General features: G+C 35.9%; 3 protein-coding genes across 4 annotated transcripts; all 3 read left to right on the forward strand.

The window, feature by feature from the left end:
• Positions 1-218: 218 nt before the first annotated feature.
• On the forward strand, positions 219-2,770 carry WDR1 (WD-repeat 1). 2 transcript variants are annotated; one of them, XM_010664551.3, is made up of 2 exons: positions 219-1,343; positions 2,518-2,770. In XM_010664551.3, the coding sequence occupies exon 1, from the start codon at positions 333-335 to the stop codon at positions 1,341-1,343; it is 1,011 nt and encodes a 336-aa protein (XP_010662853.1). In that variant the 5' UTR covers positions 219-332; the 3' UTR covers positions 2,518-2,770.
• Positions 2,771-5,205: 2,435 nt separating this feature from the next.
• Positions 5,206-7,724, forward strand: LOC104882247 (E3 ubiquitin-protein ligase RHA2B). The gene has a single exon (XM_010664634.3). The coding sequence runs from the start codon at positions 6,760-6,762 to the stop codon at positions 7,321-7,323; it is 564 nt and encodes a 187-aa protein (XP_010662936.1). The 5' UTR covers positions 5,206-6,759; the 3' UTR covers positions 7,324-7,724.
• A 13,332-nt stretch (positions 7,725-21,056) lies between these two features.
• On the forward strand, positions 21,057-22,475 carry LOC100854009 (uncharacterized). Its single transcript, XM_010664633.3, has 2 exons — positions 21,057-22,282; positions 22,368-22,475. The coding sequence occupies exon 1, from the start codon at positions 21,379-21,381 to the stop codon at positions 22,255-22,257; it is 879 nt and encodes a 292-aa protein (XP_010662935.1). The 5' UTR covers positions 21,057-21,378; the 3' UTR covers positions 22,258-22,282; positions 22,368-22,475.
• The last annotated feature ends 43 nt before the right edge of the window (positions 22,476-22,518 follow it).

A 22,518-nucleotide genomic window follows, 5' to 3' on the forward strand; every position in this document is an offset into this window, starting at 1 on the left:
TTGCTAACTTGAGTCATATAATTATCGGATATTGATGGTACGAGGATCTATGTACAACATTAAACAATAAGAAAATTATATTAGAAATAAAGAAAAGCTCGGGAAAAAAATGAAATCTTTGTATGTTTTCGATGAGAGAACCAAACGGAGAAATGTAAAAGAAGAAACGGAGAAATGAACCCAATAAGCACCGTTGACGGACGACGAAGAAACGGAGGAAAGAAAGCGAAGGTTGTTTTTGTTTGACCCACCAACCAGTTTTAGTTGTACTGAGAGGATCCCAACCTTCATCAAAACCCTAAATTTCTCACCCGCCAAACACCACCAGGAAAATGGAGAGATCAAGCCAAGAATCCCACCTGAGATCTGAAAACTGCGTCACATACGAGTCCCCGTACCCACTTTACTCCATGGCAATCTCTTCTTCAACCCAGCACCACCACCCCCGCATCGCCATTGGCAGCTTCATCGAAGAACTCAGCAACAGGGTCGACATCGTCTCCTTCGACGAAGACGCCCTAGCAATCAGGACCCACCCCAGCCTCTCCTTCGACCACCCTTACCCACCCACCAAGCTCATGTTCCACCCCAACTCCCGCACATCCCCGGATCACCTCGCCTCCTCCGGCGAATACCTCCGTCTCTGGGAAGTTCGCGACAATTCGATTCAACCCCTCTCGGTTCTCAACAACAGCAAAACCAGCGAGTTCTGCGCCCCATTAACATCCTTCGATTGGAACGAGGTCGAGCCTCGGAGAATTGGGACATCCAGCATCGACACCACTTGTACCATCTGGGACGTGGAGAGGGGTGTTGTTGAAACCCAGCTGATTGCCCACGATAAGGAGGTGTACGACATTGCTTGGGGTGAAGCAGGGGTTTTCGCCTCGGTTTCCGCTGATGGGTCAGTGAGAATTTTCGATTTGAGGGATAAGGAGCACTCTACAATCATATACGAGAGCCCCCAGCCTGATACTCCATTGCTTAGATTGGCCTGGAACAAGCAGGATGTGAGGTACATGGCTACCATTCTGATGGATAGTAATAAGATCGTCATATTGGATATAAGGTCGCCAACAATGCCGGTTGCGGAGTTGGAGAGGCATCGGGCTAGTGTCAATGCCATTTCTTGGGCTCCCCAGAGTTCCCGTCATATTTGTTCAGGAGGGGATGATTCACAGGCACTCATTTGGGAGTTGCCTACGCTTGCTGGACCCAATGGAATCGATCCAATGTCAGTATACTTGGCTTCGTCTGAAATTAACCAGCTGCAGTGGTCTGCAGCTCAGCCAGAGTGGATTGCCATTGCCTTCTCCAACAAACTGCAGCTTCTTAAAGTTTAGGTGTGAGATCATTTCTCTTGTCATCTGTAATTCAAACTTAGATGTGTTGTTAGTTCGATTACGCTTCTTCTTCAGACAACATGAGATTGCTATAGAAAAAAATGAGAACTATTGCTAAGTTATTAGAGCTAGTTTTGTAGCCTGAGATACACAACTTTATTACTCAACTATTCAGAATGTTTGAGTTGCTTGCTTTGATGTTGGAATTATTTTTTTTGTTGTTTGTCCATTTTGTGATCCTGTGACTTCATTTGAATCTTGAAAGTACTGTGGAAATGGGAAAAAGAAGTAAGAAAGAATTTCAAATTCTTTTATTTGTTTTGTCAGGAAAAAGGTCGAAGAACATGAAACATAATGGAAGTTATTTAAATGCATTCGTTCAAGTTCTTTGTGCTCTATGTAAAATGGGAATAAATTTGGTATTAGGATCAGAGGAAAACACAAGGATGGATTTGGCCTGTTCTTATTAATCAGTTGGCTCTTCTGAAATCTCTTCAATGAAAAAACCGACTTATTGCAGACCTAAGTTTCCTCTGGCATTGGGTTTTGGGGTGCAACACAATTCAAATTGGTGTCATATCAGAACCATACTGACCAAGGTTGGTTGTCGAACAAGAAACCAGACTGAATAGAGGAAGGAATTAAACCAGACTAACACATAAGACAACAGCTTGGTTTGGTTTGCTTCTCAAGTTCGGAGCTACTTTCCTTCTTTGCTTTTAAAACTGACCATTTGCTTCCCAAACTTCCATATATACCCTAGAAGCCATCAGATGCTCATCAAATTTACCATAATATGATTTTCTGTAAGATAGATAGAAAGACAAGGTAACTTATTGATTTCCGTAGAAGCCAGAAATAGCCAGAAATTGTCTTAAAACCTTGATGTTGAGTGGGTAAGCAACCTGAGGAGATTAACCAATGTAGGCAGGGTAGAAGAAATTAGAGGGGATTAAAATCAAGGTAAAAAACAGGGGCTTTTAAGGTTTTATAATTTGATTGATAGCCTCACCAAATTTAGCTATAGATTTGGTTTTATAATTTCATTCCAATTTTTCCATAGTTATTGACGGTTGTTATGCATCAAATATTGTAGTTTAACTGATGGATTGATTTTACTATTTATCCAATTTCTCCTCATTGGGATATGCTTCATGTTTTCCTTTTTTTGCAGTCTGTTGTGATAGTGGCATTCTGAGGGAGATGGTCTCAGCTTCATGTTTTCTTGGTCAAGCACAAGGGCTAGCATGGCAGGAATTGCTCTCCAGATGCTTTGGTTCTTGATTCGGATGTTGTACTTCTGTAAGCATTTAGCTTCTCAAGGCCAGTCATAGTTTGTTGTATTATTACGGATTTGCAGCCTTGTAGTTGTATATTTTAAACTTCAAGAAGATAATTATTGCAGTGTCAACTACTCCTTTAGATCATGACACAGCTTAGTGTAGCTACTTCCCCCCTCCCCTTTAAATCTGATTGATCTGTTCCTCTTGACCTCTCCATTTGTCTCAATGGAAAATGAAATCATTTTTTTTTTTATAGCCAACTATAGCATGTATTCAGAAGCACCAAAAAGAGGGGACACACCCTATATACATAGGTAGTATACAAAAAACATTGCAATGCAAGCACCAAACATTTACAAGGTAAGCCTGCAAAAACGAGTCAAGCTATCCACAATGAAGAGCATCATAGGACTCCAAAATAGAGGGTTTTCCATTACAGAGAAGCATGAGACCACTCTAATAGTCATTTAATGAAAAACTCCTTTAATTTTTAATCTTCATCGAACACCCTTTTCTTACTCTCCTTTCAAATGCACTAAAGTATGCAAATCTGACCATGCACCAAACAAGTCTTCTCTTTTTATCAAGCCCATTAAATTTTCATTTCGAGGAGGTTTTTGGCTAAAACCAAAAACACCCATTTCAAGCTAAAGAACGCTAACAAAAAATTCCATAGCACTAATACAATCAATGAAGACGTGATTAGTTGATTCTTCGTTGTCATTACAAAGATTGCGCTCTGTTGACCATGGATCATCCCCTATTCATTAGCATATCCACATTTAAAGATCTTCTCCCAAATAGCTTCTCATGTAAATCCTAAGTATCATAAAGCTCTGTGTCCCACAAAGCGACTTTTCAGCTTTTCATGATCTTGAATAGCCCAAGTCAAAGGGCCGCCCCACTTACATCCTATCTCCCCCTTTTCTTGTAAGTTGAAAACAAGACTCTTTGTTCACACGGTCTTCTCTAATCCTACTCTTTTCACCCTCCTCTAATGGTTTTATGGCAGAAAGCTTTCCCATTCCAGTTCTAAGCGTTTGTGATTTAAACCATTGCAGAACACCACTACCTTGCTTTGTTTTTCCCAGTTCTAAGAGTTCTCAAACAAACACACAGTATAAATCTTTCTAATTTTACAAAAAAGAATGTTGCATCTATGTCTAGTGGAATCTTAATTTTAAACCACAACCAGTTTTCTACATAGTTAGGGTTTAGGGGTTAGGGTTTGAGAAAGTCTTCTAGTTTTTTTTTCCACCCCTTTTTGCATTTGATTCAAGTTTATGAGACTGGTGGAAGTCTTTGTTTCTCATCTGAAAGTCAATGTGGCCCATGCATACCACCTAATAGACTTTTGAGTTTTGCATTCATTTCTTTCTCCTAGTCTTTTCCTCTAAAATTCTCTACCCCCCAATTTGGGACCAAAAGGTTCATACCCAATTCTCCTTTATGCTATATTGTTAAGCATATAATCCTAAGTTTGTAACAGGTTATGCTATGTCTATGGGGTTTATAGTTTAAGGATGTTGTAAATTACAGCATTCAAGGGACTTGTGATGTTGAGGAAAGCCGCGTCTGAATTTGGTAGATGCATGGTTCGTACAAGTTTTGACAATTTTCAGCAGAGTTATCAAGAGAAGAGAGGCTTGTTCAAACTGCTTGAACCCAATGTCAAATGCTCTGCATAGTCTTCAGCATATGTTTGCCAGCTTAGAAAATCAATTGGCAACTTGATACGGTTCTAAATAAGAAGACCCAGTTTGAAGGAAGAAGCTGTTTTGGTGATTGAAAATTAGCAGAGTTAGGTGCACCTAGGTTCAATCAAGACTACAACTCAAATCACATCTTATCTTTCCAGCTTTAAAAACAATGTGTTACTACCAAAGGTCTCACCATGGTGCCCAAGTGTTCTTTTTCAATACGAAAAGGCATCACTAATTAAGGATTACGTTGACCCTAATCCCACTTTAGTGTCATTGTCTTGTACCTAATGTCTTATTATTTTATATTATTACACCTGATCCCATTAATTTGTACTGTAATCTCATTTATTTGTATATTACTTTCATTTGTTTATATTCTTATTTACTGCATTCAAATTTTATCATAGGCTTGAACAATCAAATTAAAATTTCAGAATGACACCGAATGGTTATCACAGATTTTTGCCACTAGAAAAAGCCCAACTTCAAGGCTTCGGTTTAAGAATCCAAAATTCATACACTTGATCAATCAGATGATATGTGATTTTCTTTAGCCAGGTAAAACAGAGAAAGCATGGGAAAGTGGAATGGGCCACACAAGATTGTAAGTATTTGACAATATGGGAGGTGGAGTGTAAACAACACCTTCCCCACATTATTGCAAAGCAGGAGATCAAATTCAACTTCTTCTTTTTTTGTGGGGGAACCTGAGAGTGCATTATTGGAGGAAATTTTATGTCTTGATTCAGAGAAGTTTTTGTTTTTTTTTCCTCATTTCTTTAATCCTTCTTTTTGTGGAGCTCCTTGTATTCCAATATCAAACTATTATATTGGAACAGTGGCAAAAGCCAAGTAGTGGGACATCTCCAGTCAAAGAGTTATGAACTTAATATTCATTAGCCTCAGCAAATACAGTTTTTCTTCTCTTTCTGGTATTCTTTCCCTTTGAAAGATGCTGACTTGTTACAAATAAACCCCACATATGATCCTCTTGTTTCCCCACACCAGAAAGGTCCTTCTCTCTGGTATTCTTTCCTTCTGGGTACCAACTGATACACCTTTTTGTAATTAAATCATGGGATTCTTCTTTGTTTCCATAACACTGATCTTTCAAAACCTTCTCTCATTCCATTTCATCAAGGATATGCTCCTGTTTGTATTCTCTTATCCTCCTCCGTTAAAAAAATCACATGGACATATTCAAGATTTTGATGTTTATTCAGAGGAATATCATCGCCCATCTCCTTTATTAGTCCCAGTTCCAGTTCCTGCCCACTGCTTAGTTGAATCCATGAAGGAGCAGCTCCAGGTTGTAGAATATAGCCTCCTTCTCAAGAAGTCAGGAGCACCTAGACAAGATGATGGGCAATGTGCTGTGTGCTTGAACCGCATAGGAGAAAGCCAGGAAGTGAGAGAGCTTTCCGTAAAGAGTGTATAGACATTTGGATGGATCAAGGGCAGGGAACCTGCCCTTTGTGTAGATCAAAGCTCTCCCCAGCTGATCAGGGAGAGGAGTTGAAGTGTGGAGGGAGAGGATGATTTATTTGTTTGGTGAAGATTATGTGATGGGTAATGATGCATTTTGATCAATTCTTTTTCCTCCTTCCTTCTATGAACTGCTATGTATATCTCATGAAAGCTCCTTTGTTTCTTGAGCTTTCTCCTGTTTGAAGAAGAAACTGATTAAACAGGGAAATATAAGCAAAGTAGGCTTCAGGTTAGAAAATATGTGTTTGTAATCTTGTGTTAATCCTTTCCTCTCAAACATAAGTTTCAGCGAGGATTATGCGGTAGCTGCATGGTTTTTATCTCTTACGGTCGTAAATTGCAGCAATCAAGGGACTGTATATTCAAGAAAGCAACTGCTCAAATCCAACAGCTAGCAGATTAGCATGTTTCTTATTTCTCAAACTCCTCTATATATAGAATTTTCTTTGGAAGTTTCATTTACGATTGAAGGAGAAAATAGTTTTTTGATTTCTATACGATATGATCTACTTAAAAAACGATCATATGTTTTTGGGGTTCGCAGGGAATAGGGTCCCAAGCCCATTCCATTTCTAGTTTAGGTTTATTTGATTTTCCCGATCTTCGATCTAGACCCTAATTATCATTTCCATATTCTCATTCCATCAGGGGCAAATCCCGTGGAGGAGGCTACATGGCCGGTGTTTTGGTCATTCCCATATTCCTTTAAGTCCACAAGTCATATGATGGGACTCTGCCATTATACAAGTTTGAGCTTAATTCATTAGTTTTAACCTCAAAGCAACCAACCAGGTCCACCTACTACCACTTTCAACCTTCAATAAAATCTTGCTATAAAAAGGAAGCCCCACTTGGATATAATGCTCCTTATCATTCTTGTGAGCTGGCTTTTTCTTATTCCTTCCTTTCTATGTCCACCACTACTCTTCCCTTTACCTGATCATGGATTTCTTTTCTCTTAGCTTTGAGAGCACAATACTCATATCACAAATCCTACAAACCCTTTTCCCATCAGGCCATTTTTTCGAGGACATGCTCAAGCTTCTCCTCTCTTATACCTCTCTCTCAGCCAAGTCCCATGCAGATGGACAAGATGCTGAAGCTTCTTCACAGAACTACAACACCTTATCTCCTTTACTTGTCCCAGTTCCTGTCCTCTCAATAACTGAATCCATGAAAGACCAGCTCCGGGTGGTGGAATACAGTCCCCTTCTTGATGAGTCCAAAGCCACAAAAGAAGGTGATTCACAGTGTGCAGTGTGCTTGAATATCATAGGAGAGCAGCATGAAGTGAGGGAGCTTGGGAACTGCTGTCATGTGTTCCACAAAGAGTGTATAGATGCTTGGATGGATCAGGGCCAGGCGACTTGCCCTCTGTGCAGATCAAAGCTAATGCCTGCAGGTGATGATGAACATGGAAGGAATGAGCTGATCAAGAATGGAGGAGATCCATGGAGGAGGGAGAGGATGATTTACTTATTTGGTGAAGATTATGTGATGGGGTAATGGCTTGGGCCCCATTTGGTTGCTGTTTGAGGCCAAGTTTGCTGCCTCTGATGCTGTAGCTGGTTTTTCATACTGGAGAGAGAAAGTCTTCATTCCAATATCATGTTTCACTCCTACCTCCAATAATTGTACTAGTCTTTTATCTTTTCTTCTAGATTACTAGGTACTACTGTCCCCACGAATGATTCTCTCTCTAATTATAGATTCTATCCACTCTAAGCCTAATAGAATCTACGACTTTAAAAGGGTGCTTTTGTTTCTTGAGCTTTCTCCTGTTTGAAGAAGAAACCGATTTAATCCGGGAAATATCAGCAAAGTAGGCTTCAAGTTAGAATATGTGTTTGTAATCTTGTGCTAATCCTTTCCTCTCAAACATAAGTTTCAGTGAGGATTATGCAGTAGCCGCATGGTTTTTATCATTTATGGATGTCGTAAATTGCAGTAATCAAGGGACTGTATTCAAGAAAGCAACCGCTCAAATTGATAGATGCAGAAATCAAAGTTGACTTTAGCCAATGGAACTTTACTTATAATCCAACGGCTAACAGATTAGTATGTTTCTTATTTCTTAATCCCATCATTTTATTCTTCTACAAAAACCTTATACTAGGATAAGGAGAGGAGTTGTCTTATTTATTATGAAAGTTACAGGCACGTTGAAGATGGGATATTTATTAATTGAGCTTGTTGGATTAATTTTCTCGGGTTTGGATTAGCATAAAGAGGGTGAGGATTAGTTTTCTTGGGTTCACATTAGCATAAAAAAGATGAGCATCATTGAACAGACGATATTATGAAAATTTGATTGGGTTGTTCACCTGATTCACAGTAAGATTGCTTGTAACCATGACTAAATGATTTAGTCACAGCATTATAGACTATGCATGGTCACGCTTGGCAAGCGACTAATAACACCATTTCTCCCATTGTATACAAGTTTGAACCTATTCTAATCTCCTATTTTTACTATGTCATGCCTGTCCAAACATACAGACTTGCTATGGAAGAACCCACTGAGATGCTTCTTTCTTGTGAGTTTTTTCCTCTCTTTATCTTGTTTCTTTCTTTATTAATCCCAGTTACTTTCTATTGTATAGTTGATTAAGGGTGGTGGAATACAGTGGCCTGCTGAGAAGGCAGGAGCATCTAAAGAAGGCGATTGGAAATGTGCTGTGTGTTTGAATTGCGTAGGAGAACAGCATAAAGTGAGGGAGCTAGGGAACTGTGGCCGTGTGTGTTACAGAGAATGGATGGATGTTTTGATGGATCAGGGCCAGGCAACTTGCCCTCCGTGTGGATCAAAGCTACTGACAACAGATTGATGAACAAGGAAAGGAGATCAAGTATGGAGGAGATCCATGAAGTAAAGAATGATTTAAGTCTTGTTTGGCAATTGTTTTCAATAATGGTTTTTTGTTCTTCAAAAAAAAAAAAAAGGGAAAATACATTTGTCAACGAGAAAACTGTTTTCTGTTTTTTGTTCTTATAAAAGGAAAACATGATATTTTCATAAAACATTTTTCAATTGTTTTCACTTGTTTTTTGAAGGTTGTTTTAAAAAATAATTACACAAACATGAAGAATGATTAAAAATGATGGATACTAGTTAGGGCTATAAATTTGCAGTTTGAGGTCATTTGGGATGACCCAACTTATTGGACATCCATTTCAATTTTTTGGTCTTTCCTTCTAAGTAACTACCACCGTCTTACATTGTATGTAAGGATCCGCTTTCAATTATGTAAATATTGTACACTCTTAGCTTAAAGCGCAATCATGGTTTTAAAACATATTTACAAGGTTAAGAGAGCCTAAAAAGCATTCACGGCTTTAAAACATATCCACAAAGTTAAGAACTCATACATATATAATTTTCTTCAATGTAGACATAACATCCTCATTGTATCTCCAAAGATCCAATATGAAATATCACAATTAGATTTTCCCTTCTTCAATATGAGATATCACAATTTCTCTTTATGTAGACACAATGTTCTCATTGTATCTCATAATATCCAATATGAAATATCACAATTAACCTTCATATAAATATAATGTCCTCATTATGTCTCATAAGGTCCAATATGTTATATCATAATCACCTTCTATATAAATACAACATCCTCATTATATCTCATAGGACTATGGGGTCGAATAAAGAAACATCATTTGCAGAGTTAAAAAAACATTCACGGTCGTTAAGAGAAGTTTATACATATATATAGGTTTAGGAATTTTTTCCCTTATTTAATGTAGGATATTGCCTTCAATCTTATAATCAAATGATATGGTTTGTTACTTGGATGCATGACCTCTAGAAAACTTCTCATTTATATCTCATGGGTGATTTCCCTTTTTCCCCAGAAAAGGCAAGAAGACAAGAAGCTGTTGCAATATCTCATCAATAATGGGACATGAAATCTACAAGCTGTTGAGACCTTGCTGCCTGTTGATTTGCCACAAAAAAAAAAAACCTGCAAACAGCAATGCCAAGCAGGTGATGAATCATTTAACTTTATTGATAGATGGCATCAGTGGTTTTCCTGTGAAACTTCCAAATCTACCATATTTGCTTCCCTTGATCATGAAACAATGGTGAAAACAACTCTAAACAGCCTCATCTATATCTTATGAAAAAACCTATCCGAAAAAACACCTCCTAGAGCACCTTTTTCAACTAAACAAACAACTTCCCAAGAATTTTCTCAAGTGTATGTAACTACTGGCTTTCCATTGGAATCTATAAGAACATATATAGCTATAACCAGTTTGGAGAAACTTATTTTGGGCTGCTCTCTCCATATGCCTGGATGAATAGCAGAAAGCACATTTTTTAGGGCAGAGTGGATTATACTAAACCTGGACATATTTACCACCCATTTCCTCACACTGATCATATTGGATCAAACCAGCATCCGGGTTTTGTGGATCTCAGACTAGATGTGATTTGCAGCTGCATCCTCATTTAACCTGATCATGAAATATGAATAAAGATGGCAATGAGACAGGATTGTGACGGCAATAAGACAGGTTTGAGATGGGTTAATATCATTGTAACTCGTCCTATTATTTAAATATATTTCATCCTCACACACACAAAAGAAAAAAAAAAAGTAAAAGTAAAAATAAAAATAAAAAAACGGGTTTGAGCATGTTTTTTTTTTCTTTTAACTTTTTTAAAATTTAATTACCTAAAAATAAACATAATTTGTAAGTATATAAATATCATATACCTTTATATTTTATTTTAGTGAAAAATAAATTTTGATTTATATGTGTTAAAAGAATGAAAAAATTAATGAAAAAAAAATTAAATGAAAGTCATTTTTTATCAAGTATACATATAATCGAGCCCATTGAAACAAGAAAAATACCTGAACCTGATTTAAACTTCAAAAAATTTCTCAAACTCATCTCTAACTCATTTATCATTTTCCAAAATCCATCATTAATGATAGGATAGAGTGGATAAGTGTCATCCCTAAACTCATTTCTAACTCGTTTATCATTTTCCAAAACCCATCATTAATGGTATAGGATAGAGTGGATAAGTGTCATCCCTAATCATGAGTTCAACAGGTGGAATTGTTAAACCTAACCATTCAACTTTGAGTTGGGTGGTTGGTTGAGGGAGAAATGCAACATCGCAATCACCATTGACCTTCTTAAAAAATTCATCATTGATTAATTGGAAGTTTATTTGATATAGGCTCAATAAGAAGACCAAAGACCATCTTTCAGAGATCAGTGATTTGATCTCAGGATTAAAAATCTTTCTCTTTTACCACTCAAAATTTGATTGAATTGATGAAATCACTCGAAAGGACTCTTTTGGATACATGTAATTTACTATTGGGATATACCCACTTAGTAAGATATCCTGCTTTTTCCATTTACCAGGCGCCTGAGGTCAATGACTTTACCAAAAATTCAAATAAGAAGCTCAGTGCAGTTGGGTAGGTTCACAGGTGGGAGGATGAATGATCATAGATCAACCATGGGGTTGAATTAATGGTGAGAAAACCACCTTCATTATTGTGAAAAGATCAAGATGGGAGTTTATGACTGACTTGGGCATACTACAATACCAAACAATACTTTTTTACTACCACCATACCGAAAACATGTCATTGTACACTTGAGTTTTATTTGTTTTAACAATACTTAGTCTCGTTTATTTGTAGTACGATACCATTTATATCTCAGTCTTATTTGTATTATTATTCAACTATCTAAATTTTATTGCACACATTCAATAGTCTAGATAGAGTTTGTTAGATACTGATCATTCAATACTTTACCATTAATTTCCCCTATATATTCGAAATTTTCTATTTTGTTTATGGAGAATCTTTGGCATTCAAGAATATTTGGGTTCATCAACTAGGTAATCCAATTAGCTTAATATTGAACAATATTTAGGATTTTCAAGATTCAAGATCCTTCCTTCTATATTATTTCAAATCATCGCCTTCTAGGCCTTATCATTAACATGAAAGTGAATGTAAAACGAGCCTTTAATTTCTCATATCGATATTGTTCCTGGAAAGCTTATTTTCCACTTAGTCTAAAGTCACTCATAACTTTAAAATATATATGCATGATTAAACTAGAGAAACTCATTATATATTTCATATTACAATTACCCTTTATGTAAACACAATAAGGATATTATATCTTATGAAATTGAGAGGTATATACTCAAAATACTCACTTAAAGTCTCACAGCCCAATAAAAGGTTCACTCAAATACCATTTAAATGATTCATTCCCTTTTATCTAAATATTGTTTGCTCTAAACTCAACGAACTCCCATAATTTTAAAACACGTTTATAAAACACTATTCCAATCATATTGGATGATTGGAGTCAAATGAAATTCATTTAGAAACCATTTGCATTAAGAATTGAACCGTTGACCTTCACCACTTACACTACTTTCCTTACAATCCCCTTCCTTCATCATCAATTTACCCTATTTTTCCACTCTTATCCAAGAGAGATTATCTCTTAGTAATAATAAAAAAATACAAGTGCATTTTGAAGAGCTAATATTTTTTGAGCTTGTTGGACATTGTGTGATTCGTATCAGCACAAAGAAAATGAGGATCATTGAATAGCATGATATTATAATGAAAATTTTATTAGGTTGTGTATGACTCACACCATTAGAGAGATGAGAATTATAGAAAATAGGAGACATGATATCATACTTGATAACTATTTTGTTGGGCTGTGCATAAGACTAAGAAAGATTGGAATCATTGGAAGACATGATATTAAATTGAGTTGTGTGATGACTCACATTACCATTAAAAATAATGGGAGAATCAATGGAGAGTTGATATATATTAATGAAAATTTTATTAGGTTGTGTTGGGTAATTGATTACTACTCAAAAAGAGCATATTTTAGATAATAATTATCATGAGTTTCACATCTTTTGAATAGTAATTATGCCTAAAACACTCAATTCAGATGTTGTTTCCCTTGCAAGAGTTATTAATAAGTTTTATGAAGTTTTGGAGTTATTTCAAGATAGGATTTTAATAAATTGGTGACAAAAGAGATAAATCAAATTGAATAGAACAAATAATGTTGATAATGATCCAAATGCATAATGAAAGAAGTAATGCAATTGGTTTTGATCGGGATTTGAGCTGATTTGGATGTAGTTAAAGTGGAAAAACAAAAAAAAATTGAAAAAATGACAAAAAAAAAACTTAAAAATCAAATATTTCCATTTCGCATGATGATATGAAAATTTTGCATGACTATGCGAAATGGACCAAAAGGTGGATTTGCCAAGGAGAATTTCAAAATTGATTTCACATGATCATGCGAAATGCTTCAAGAAGATGTAAATTGCTACTACTGCATTTTTTATTTTGAACAATCATGCGAAATTGCTTAAGCTCTTGCAACATGGTTATTTTATTATTAAACTCCAAATTGCTTGATGAAGAAGCTTCTAAAAGACCTCTTAAATGATGCCAAGTGTCCACTTGACATTGGCCTATAAATAGAAACTTGATTTTCTTATGAAAAAAAAGTTCTTTTTAGACACTTCTAATTGTAGAATTTTCTAAATTTTCTCTCTCAATAGAATTCTCTATTTTCCTTCATTTTCTCACTAGCCAAACATGCCTTGTGAGACCAAATCTCCAAGCATGGGTGGCTAAATCCCGTTTTTCTCCGATGAAGGAGGATCTAGAGGCAAAATCTATGGGGAATTAAAGAAATGAACTTTAATTGCAAAGGTAATTTGATCCAATTGATTGATTAATTGAATTTTGGGGATTTTTCTCTTCAATTTGTTTTGAATGATTACTATAATGCAAATCAGGTGGATTCATTAAATTCTTAAAGCTAAATTTGATGAGATTGAATAGTTGCATTGTGTGAATCATTTGAAGATAATTTAAAATGAATTGAATATATTATTTGAATTGGTCTCTTGGATTAAATAATATAATTTAAAGAGAAATTAGATCTAGACCTAAAGCTAAATAAAAAATCAGTTTAAATGAAAATTTAGATTTTCAATCTAACTTGATGAAAAATATATCTTAATATTTATTCACCATAGAGATTGTTTTCTAGAAAATTCTAACTCTGAGAATTTCATTTCCTATTAATTTTCTTCTATTTCACATTTTATTATTCCTCTCAATTTGAAATCATTGTTATTTTAAACTTTTATCATAAATTGTCAAATCAATTTCACTTGATCACAATCATTTCTTCTCCTCTCATTCAAGTCTTAATTACCGAGAACAATTCATCCTAATGGACGACACCTAAAAACCACTATACTGTAGTAGTTTCTACTAAAACCACTTTTTGATCGGATACAAACTACTCTAGAATAGTGAATTATGTTATAAATTGTGTTTTGATGCAATAAAGAACGAAAAATCAATCGATCGGTAGTGTTTCATTCTAAGATATAAAACTCTATTTATGGATGAAAATTTTATGACCAATGCAATCTATGTATGTTGAAAGTTTTTTTGATTTATGTAAATTTTGAAAGCAAAAGAGTTTCAATTTGAATAAGTAGGTATGGATAGAGACAAAAATGGGACAAGGTAGATGAGAGATCAATTGTATTTGTCATTGTTTACATATATGTTTCTTATTTTTGTCTCATTTCTTGTATTAGATTAGGTGGATTGAGACAAGAAATCCCTACTAAGGAAACAAGTTTTACATCTTCATCACATTTTTCGTTTTAGAATTTATATTTTAGGGTTTTATTTTCTAGATAGTAAATTATACATGATGGTCAATGGATCAAAGCTATCTAGTTTGTTTGATCAGAATTACTAATATCTTTGTTAGTGTTAACACTATCGATATAAGTATCAATATCTGCACATTATTAGTAAAAATTAATCTCTACATGTTTGGATTTTCTTGAACAAATCTTATAGTCCATTGCTATGACTTTCTTTAATTTCTCCTTCCTCTTCTTCTAAATTGTTGATTAATTTGTATGACCATCGAGTAACTATTGTATTGATTTTCTTTATTCCAATGGATTTTTTTTTATATTGTTTGATGGTTGGGGTCATTTCTAATCATATAAAAAAAATTAAAAATTTTGCTTGATCTTTTGAATTTGGATCAACTTTTCCTTGTTCCAAAAATAACAAAAGTCCTTTCAAATTAAGATTTGATGGCAATTTTATAGTAAATTAATTGATGAAGTTGAAAAAAAGAACCAGCTTTTGTTGATAATGATTTTCTATTAAATGTGTATTCAAATTCTCGATAACCAATAGTAAGAAGAATACCACAAATTTTATTTATGCAAAACTTCTTGGAATTTTCTCTAGACATTTTATTTATAATTGAAGGTGAAAACATTTTTTTTATTGTTCTACGGTTCACTTAACAAGGGATAATATATTCTAAGTGTTAATGGGAATAGGGTCCCAACCCCGTTTCATTTCGGTTCAAATTTATTCAATTTTCCCCATCTTAAATTCAAACCCTTGATTATCATTTCCTTGTTCTCATCTCATTAGGGGCAAATCCCAAGGAAGAGACTACATGGGTATTTTGAGGAAAATGCTAAGGTACTATAACTTACCGAACAAGATATATGGACCATTAAAATATGTATAACGAGATCTAAACCATTGAACAATGATACAAATGAATGAAACCAAGGTAGAAGGGTAAAAAATGAGACTATAATACAAACAATAGAACCAAAAAATGTATCAGTGAACCATCTAATTAATGGTAACTTCTCAAAATAAGTACAAAAAAATGTCATTCAATGCTATTAACCAATGTCATCTTTTGATCATTCCTATCCTTTAAATCCACAAGTCATGATGGGACGACTCTCCCATTATACAAGTTTGGGCTTAATTTATTATTTTTAGCCAGAGATCAACCAACGAGGTCCACCTATTACCACTTTCACCCATCAACGTGATCTTGCTATAAAAAGGAAACCCCACTTAGATATGATGTTCCTCCTCGTCATTCTTGTGAGCTAGCTTGTTCTTGAGTTTAAATCCAAAATAATCCATTTGTTGAAAAAAATGGTAAGAATAATACACATCTCAAAATATTTGTCAAACTAGTCTTTTATATCCATGTAAGCATCCGCATAGATTTCTCTTTTTAAGTGTAAAAAATCATTGTTGGTGACTGTGATTTTAAGAGTTTCAGAAATATCTTTAAAACCACAATTAGTAACTGTGGTTTCAAAATTATTTTTAATTCACACCCATTTTAATAGTATTATGATTTTAATATTATTTTTAAAATATTCTTTATCATAATAACCATAAAAAAAATATTTTTGTCATAATAATCATAAAATCACAGTCACAGACAGTGGTTTTACAATTTTCTTTAAAACTAGAGTCACAAACTGTTTTAAATTTTTTCATTGTAAAAAAGTTCATTTATAAGTGAGGAAAATTTCTTACAATTTTCCATTGTCAGTTTAAAATTATTTTTTTGACAATTCATGACAATTCATTTCCTACATGCATTCCCATAAAAATTTATATATTTATGTTAAATAAAATATTTATTTAAGGAAATTTATAAGAAATGAACTTTAAGGAAATTTGGTACATCCTTAAGAAATTTTGGTACATCCATAATTTATACTAAAATTAAAAATAAAAAAACAAAGTTCTAAAATCTCATATAGTTTTTTTAGTTATGGTTACATGTCCCCCTCTAACCGTGGTTTTAAAGAACTTTAAAACCACAATCATAGACTATGGTTTTATGATTATTATGACAAAAAATATTTTTTTATGGTTATTATGATAAAAAATATTTTAAAAATAATATTAAAATCACAATACTATTAAAACGAGTGTGGATTAAAAATAATTTTGAAACTACAGTTACTAATTGTGGTTTTAAAGATATTTTTAAAACTTTTAAAACCACAGTTACCAACGGTGATTTTTTATACTTAAAAATAAAAAATAAAAAAAAATCTATGTGGATGTTTACGTGCATACAAAATATTAGTTTAACAAATATTTTGAAATGGGTACTAATCTTACCATTTTTTTCAACAAATGGATTATGGTCGGCTTAAACTCCTTGTTCTTCTTCTTTCTCTTATTCCTTCCTTTCCACTACTCTTCCCTTTACCTGATCATGGATTTCTTTTCTCTTAGCTTTGAGAGCACAATAATCATATCACAAATCCTCCGAATCCTTTTCTCATCAGGCCATTTTTTCAAGGACATGCTCAAGCTTCTCCTCTCTTATACCCCTCTCTCAGCCGACTCCCATGCAGATGCACAAGATTCTGAAACTTCTTCACAGAACTACAACACCCCATCTCCTTTATTTGTCCCAGTTCCTGTCCATTGTGTAATTGAGTCCTTGAAAGACCAGCTCCGGGTGGTGGAATACACCCGGCTTCTCGACGAGTCCAAAGCCACGAAAGAAGGTGATTCACAGTGTGCAGTGTGCTTGAATATCATAGGAGAGGAGCATGAAGTGAGGGAGCTTGGATAGGGATGGCAATGGGGCGGGTTTTTTCGGGTACCTGCCCCTAATGGGACAAGATTAAATTTTATTAAACGAGTTTGGGACGGGTTTGGGAATGGTTTAAAAAACCCAAAGCGGGTTCGGGGCGGGGGCGGGTATTGCCCCACCCCGCCCCGCCCCGCCCCGATCCTCCATCACACTTTTGCCCTTGAACTCTTCCACCGTTCTGGGTATGGCAGCTTCCTGTCGCCGGAAACCAAAGAGCTTCTTCTCCACTTCCAAGACTCACCGGAGAGGACACGAAGAGAAGAACCGGAAGGGGAAGCTGGCCAGTCCAGGTTGTGATGTCGTCAGATTCAACAATCAGAGATCTGATCGCGGCGGCACTACGACAGTACGCGAAGGAGGGGCAGCGGCTGGAGTTACCCACAGAGATCTGATCGCAGCGGCACTACGACAGTACGCGAAGGAGGGGCGGCGACTGGCGTTACCCATGGAGATCTGATCGCGGCGGCACTGCAACAGTAAGCGAAGGAGGGGCGGCAACGTTACCCATAGAGATCTGATTGTGGCGGTGTTGCGGCAGTCCACGAAGGAGGGGTGGTGGTTGGCTTTACCCATAGAGACCTTATCGCGGCGGCACTGCGGCAGTAAGCCCTGTCTCGCCGGTTTCAATGGTGAATTCAAAAAAAAAAAAAAAGTTAAACGGGGCGGGCAGGGCGGGTATAAGAATTTATTGTACCCGCCCTGCCCCGCCCCGCCCCGTTTAAGTTTTTAAATGGGACGGGGATGGGATTTATTTTAAATAAACGGGGCAGAGTTGGGATGGGGGCGACCCGTCCCGAACCCGCCCCGTTGCCATTCCTAAGCTTGGAAACTGCTGTCATGTGTTCCACAAAGAGTGTATAGATGTTTGGATGGATCAGGGCCAGGCAACTTGCCCTCTGTGCAGATCAAAGCTACTACCTACAGCTGCAGATGAACATGGAAGGGACGAGATGATCAAGAATGGAGGAGGTCCATGGAGGAGGGAGAGGATGATTTACTTATTTGGTGAAGATTATGTGATGGGGTAATGGCTTGGGCCCCATTTGGTTGCTGTTTGAGGCCAAGTTTGCTGCCTCTGATGCTGTACCTGGTTTTTCATACTGCAGAGAGCAAGTCTTCATTCCAATATCATCTTCCACTCCTACCTCCAATAATTCTACTCTTGTCTTTATCTTTTCTTCTAGATTAGTTAAATACTACTGTCCCCACATTATGCTTCATCCAATCATAGAGTGGCTTTTCCCTACCATATATACCAAAAAAAAAATTGATCAATAAGAAACAAATACCAAAAATGGTTGATTCAAAATCGATATATGTTTTATTTATTTTTACTTGATTTATATCCAATCTTTTTTTTTTTACACAAAAAAAATTAATAATTCAACATGATATCAAATTTTTGTTTGATGGGAGGTCATATATATTTGTTTCCCCCATTTGCATATTTGTTTCCCAATTTATCAGTTTGTCTATCCTATTGACTTAAACTTTTAAAAAAATTGGTAGTTCAACGATACTTTTGTAATATCATGTAATGATCTAAATTTAATTATAAATATAATAACTTGCTCTCTCTCTCATATACATATTGTTCATTCTAAATTCAACAAAGAACTTACAACTTTAAAATACATATGTAAGATTTAGAGGAATTCATATATAAACTTTTTCTCGAGAAATTTTATTATATATCAATAACTTAAATTAAAAGTTTTAAACTAACATGGGCTTGGCTTCAATTGAAACCAAAAGGGCCCAATACAACCCAATTGTTTATATGTTTATACTTATTAATCCAAGTCTAATTCAATTTTAACCCAAACTAAAAAAATTAGAACCTCTTTTTTGTCAATGCAAAACTATAATCCAACTATTTAATATTACAATCTATTAGATGATTTCTTTTCTTTTTTTTATTGATCTTCTATGAACTTGTCAAATTACAAAAAGGATGATGTCAAAAGCTATATATGTTTTCCTTTTTTGTCCTTACCTTATTTGGAAAAAAATAAAAAGAGACAATCATGAAAAAAATACAAATTTTTAAGCGAATTCGAATTGATAAACAAATTAAACAAATAGGCTTAATGTTTGATTTTGCTACCAACTCAACTCAATACCGTAGTACCCCTTAAACCTCTCCATATGCATCTTCCCTCCGTTGCTTGAGCCCAAGTGAGAAGATTTTGGGGCTAGAAATTGGGCTTATGCTTTGACCCCATCTTAACAAAAAAGGAAGGAGCATGGCATATGAGCCAACCAATAAAGCAAAACACATTGATCTAGATGACCCAAATCCACAATTTGGAGCTAGATAACTTGTTCAGGTTAACTTCATCCAATCTTAAATCGATATGATGTTTGGGAGGGTTTGGATAAGTATTTTTTATGTTTGAATTGAACTTGAGTTAAATTTTCTCCAATCAAACTCAATAGGGGTTGGGTTTAACCTAAGGGTTTGGACAACTCGAGTATTGTTGATAGATTTGAGGGTTGGTCGCGTCCATCAACTCCCCTTATATTTAAACGTCGTGATCATTTGAGTGAATGTACTATAAGGTTAAGGTGTGTGTCTTTCCTTATAATAATTGCTTTTAAAAGAGTTGGTAAAATCTGAGGTCCTATAAATGGTATCAAAGTCGAGGTCATAGGTTGGAACCCAGGTGTGTCTGTGAAGGGGGAAATTGTTGACAGATCGAAGGGTTAGTCGCATCCATCAACTCTCCTTGTATTCGAATGTCGTGGGCGCTTGGGTATGCATGGTGCGCACCTTTTCTAATAACAATTACTTTTAAGAGAATTAGTAGTACATAAAGTCCTACAAGAATCAAATCCTAATCCAATTTAATATTTTGTAATATTTATAATTTATATGATTATATATAACATTATTATGTTTATATTATTTCAAATAATTTAAAAATATTATATTTAATTGTATTATATATCATTTATTTTAAAATGACCAAAAGTTTAATCCAAACCAACTCAAATTCAAGTAATAGAATCCAAATAACTTAAGTTTAACCCAAACCGAAAACAATTGGAAATGACTTAACTCAATTGAACATTTTGGATTAGATGTGAAATTTTTTAGAATTTTGATTGAAAATATATTATTTCGGATTGAGGTCTAACAAATGTGAAAACTAGGGCTATAATTTGGAAGAGTTTGTGATGACTAATTTGAGTCAAACTCCAATTTGAACTTAAGATACTCAACCCAAATCAAATCTAACTTCATTTTTCTAAAGTTCGGGTTGATTAGATTAGACACAATGTTGAGGGTTGATTAGATTGCACAAGTCAAAATTTATCCATAAATAACTTTTTTTCAAGGTATTTTCACTAAAATTTTAATAATAGTTAGATAAAATTTCAAAATAGTGACAAAAAAGTAACAAAAAAAAAATTATATATCTTTCAAAAAAAATAAAAAAATATGTCTCGTATAATATAATTTGATATTTTAAAAATATATATATAATAAAATAAATATTATTATATAAAATTATAAATATTATAAAGATATTAAATTGAATTCGATTTGTCTGAAGCCTGATCTAAGCGTACCCAAAACTAAGCTCATGTTCAAAAACTTGACCCAAGTCTAAACTTAGCCCAACCGAGTATTGAGTCCGCCAAGTGTTTGGATCAGATCAACTCGCCGCCCATATTGAAAACTCAACCCTTCTTGTGGCCCAAAATCCCAAGGAGAGAGAAAGGAGAAAAGATGAGAAAAATGACGAATCAAATGACATAAAGGAATATCTGAAATGGGATCCCCAATGCAAAATCAAATCCAGGAGTTAGAATCCAATCCAAACCAGAAGTATAGAAAGTAGAGGAAACCCACCTCTTCTTCCAACCCTCAATCCACAATCACATATTCATATTCCTTCTCTTTCGCCCCCATTCTCATCATGGACTCTTCAACCCACATCACACAACCCATCTTCAAACTCCAAGAGCTGCCGCCACCTCCTCCTCCGCCGCCCCATAACGACACCCAGTGATATGTCTCCACCGTCCCCGCCTCCCCCTCCGCCGAAGCCACCGCAGCAGGCGCCGATCAGCAACTGCCACAGCAACCTCTGTAAGCACCTGCCCAAACCCACATCGCTGCCTGATCTGTTCTTCACTGCTCTCTCCCTCCTCTTCCTCTTCCCTTCCTCCCCTAAACCCCAGACCCTCTTTTCGAAGATCTCCTCCCTCTCTTTCCCTCAAAACCCTCGTCGCTTTCTCAAAACCCCCACCATGATCTCACCCTCGAATCCTAAACCCATCACCCAGTTCTCATCCCCGCAGTCTCTCACCGATTGGCTCAAGCATCGTCTCCCCTCCGACTCCTTCGCTTCTTGGGGGGTCAAGCCCGGCACCAAGAATGTCCACAATCTCTGGCTTGAGCTCTCCGAGGGCGAAACCTCGCTCGCCGATTCCATTCCTCCTATCCGTACAGTACGTGTCGTCACGGTTCGGATTATCAGCGAAGACAACCGAATTCTCCTCGAGTCGCACCAGGAATTGTCAGACGGCACAATTCGGGAACGATGCCGGCCCTTGTCGGAGAAAATGAAGCCCGGCGAGACCCTTGAATGCGCTGTTCATCGGGCGGTTAAGGAAGAGCTAGGATCGATAATTCAGGGCAATGGGAATGTGAGGATTGTGCCGGGGTCGTATGAGCAGAAGGTGGAGGAGAGGGTTTCGGCTTCCTACCCGGGTTTGCCGGCCTGTTATGTGTTGCATTCTGTGAATGCGTGGGTCGATGGATTACCTGACGGAGAATTTTGTACGGAAGAGGAAGAATATAGGGATTGGAATGGGATGGGCATTGCAGAGATGGCCGTTTCTGTGAAAAGGCATTACTGGAAATGGGTTGATTTTGATTCAGTGTGATGTTTGATGATCTGGGTGGTGACTGGTGAGTCACTACTTCTCTCTGACATTTTACAGGGTTTATCACTTCTTTTTTTCTTTGTCTAAGATAATTTTGTCCGTTGATGCAGATCACCGTAATAACCGAAACTTTTCTGATGTTTATGAATGAGTTTGTAATATGATTACAATTAGTAAAATGGCATTTGAGATGGGAATGATTGAATTGCTTCATTCAATTTGAAGGGTCATTGCTTTAATCACTGAATTGCATCTGTGTGT

This window comes from Vitis vinifera, chromosome 16, assembly GCF_030704535.1.
Source record: "Vitis vinifera cultivar Pinot Noir 40024 chromosome 16, ASM3070453v1".
In the NCBI taxonomy this organism is placed as follows: Eukaryota; Viridiplantae; Streptophyta; class Magnoliopsida; order Vitales; family Vitaceae; genus Vitis; species Vitis vinifera.

Coding starts and splice junctions, on each gene's coding strand:
- LOC104882247 (XM_010664634.3), top strand. CDS start 6,760: ATGGATTTCTTTTCTCTTAGCTTTGAGAGCACAATACTCATATCACAA.
- WDR1 (XM_010664551.3), top strand. CDS start 333: ATGGAGAGATCAAGCCAAGAATCCCACCTGAGATCTGAAAACTGCGTC.
- LOC100854009 (XM_010664633.3), top strand. CDS start 21,379: ATGTCTCCACCGTCCCCGCCTCCCCCTCCGCCGAAGCCACCGCAGCAG.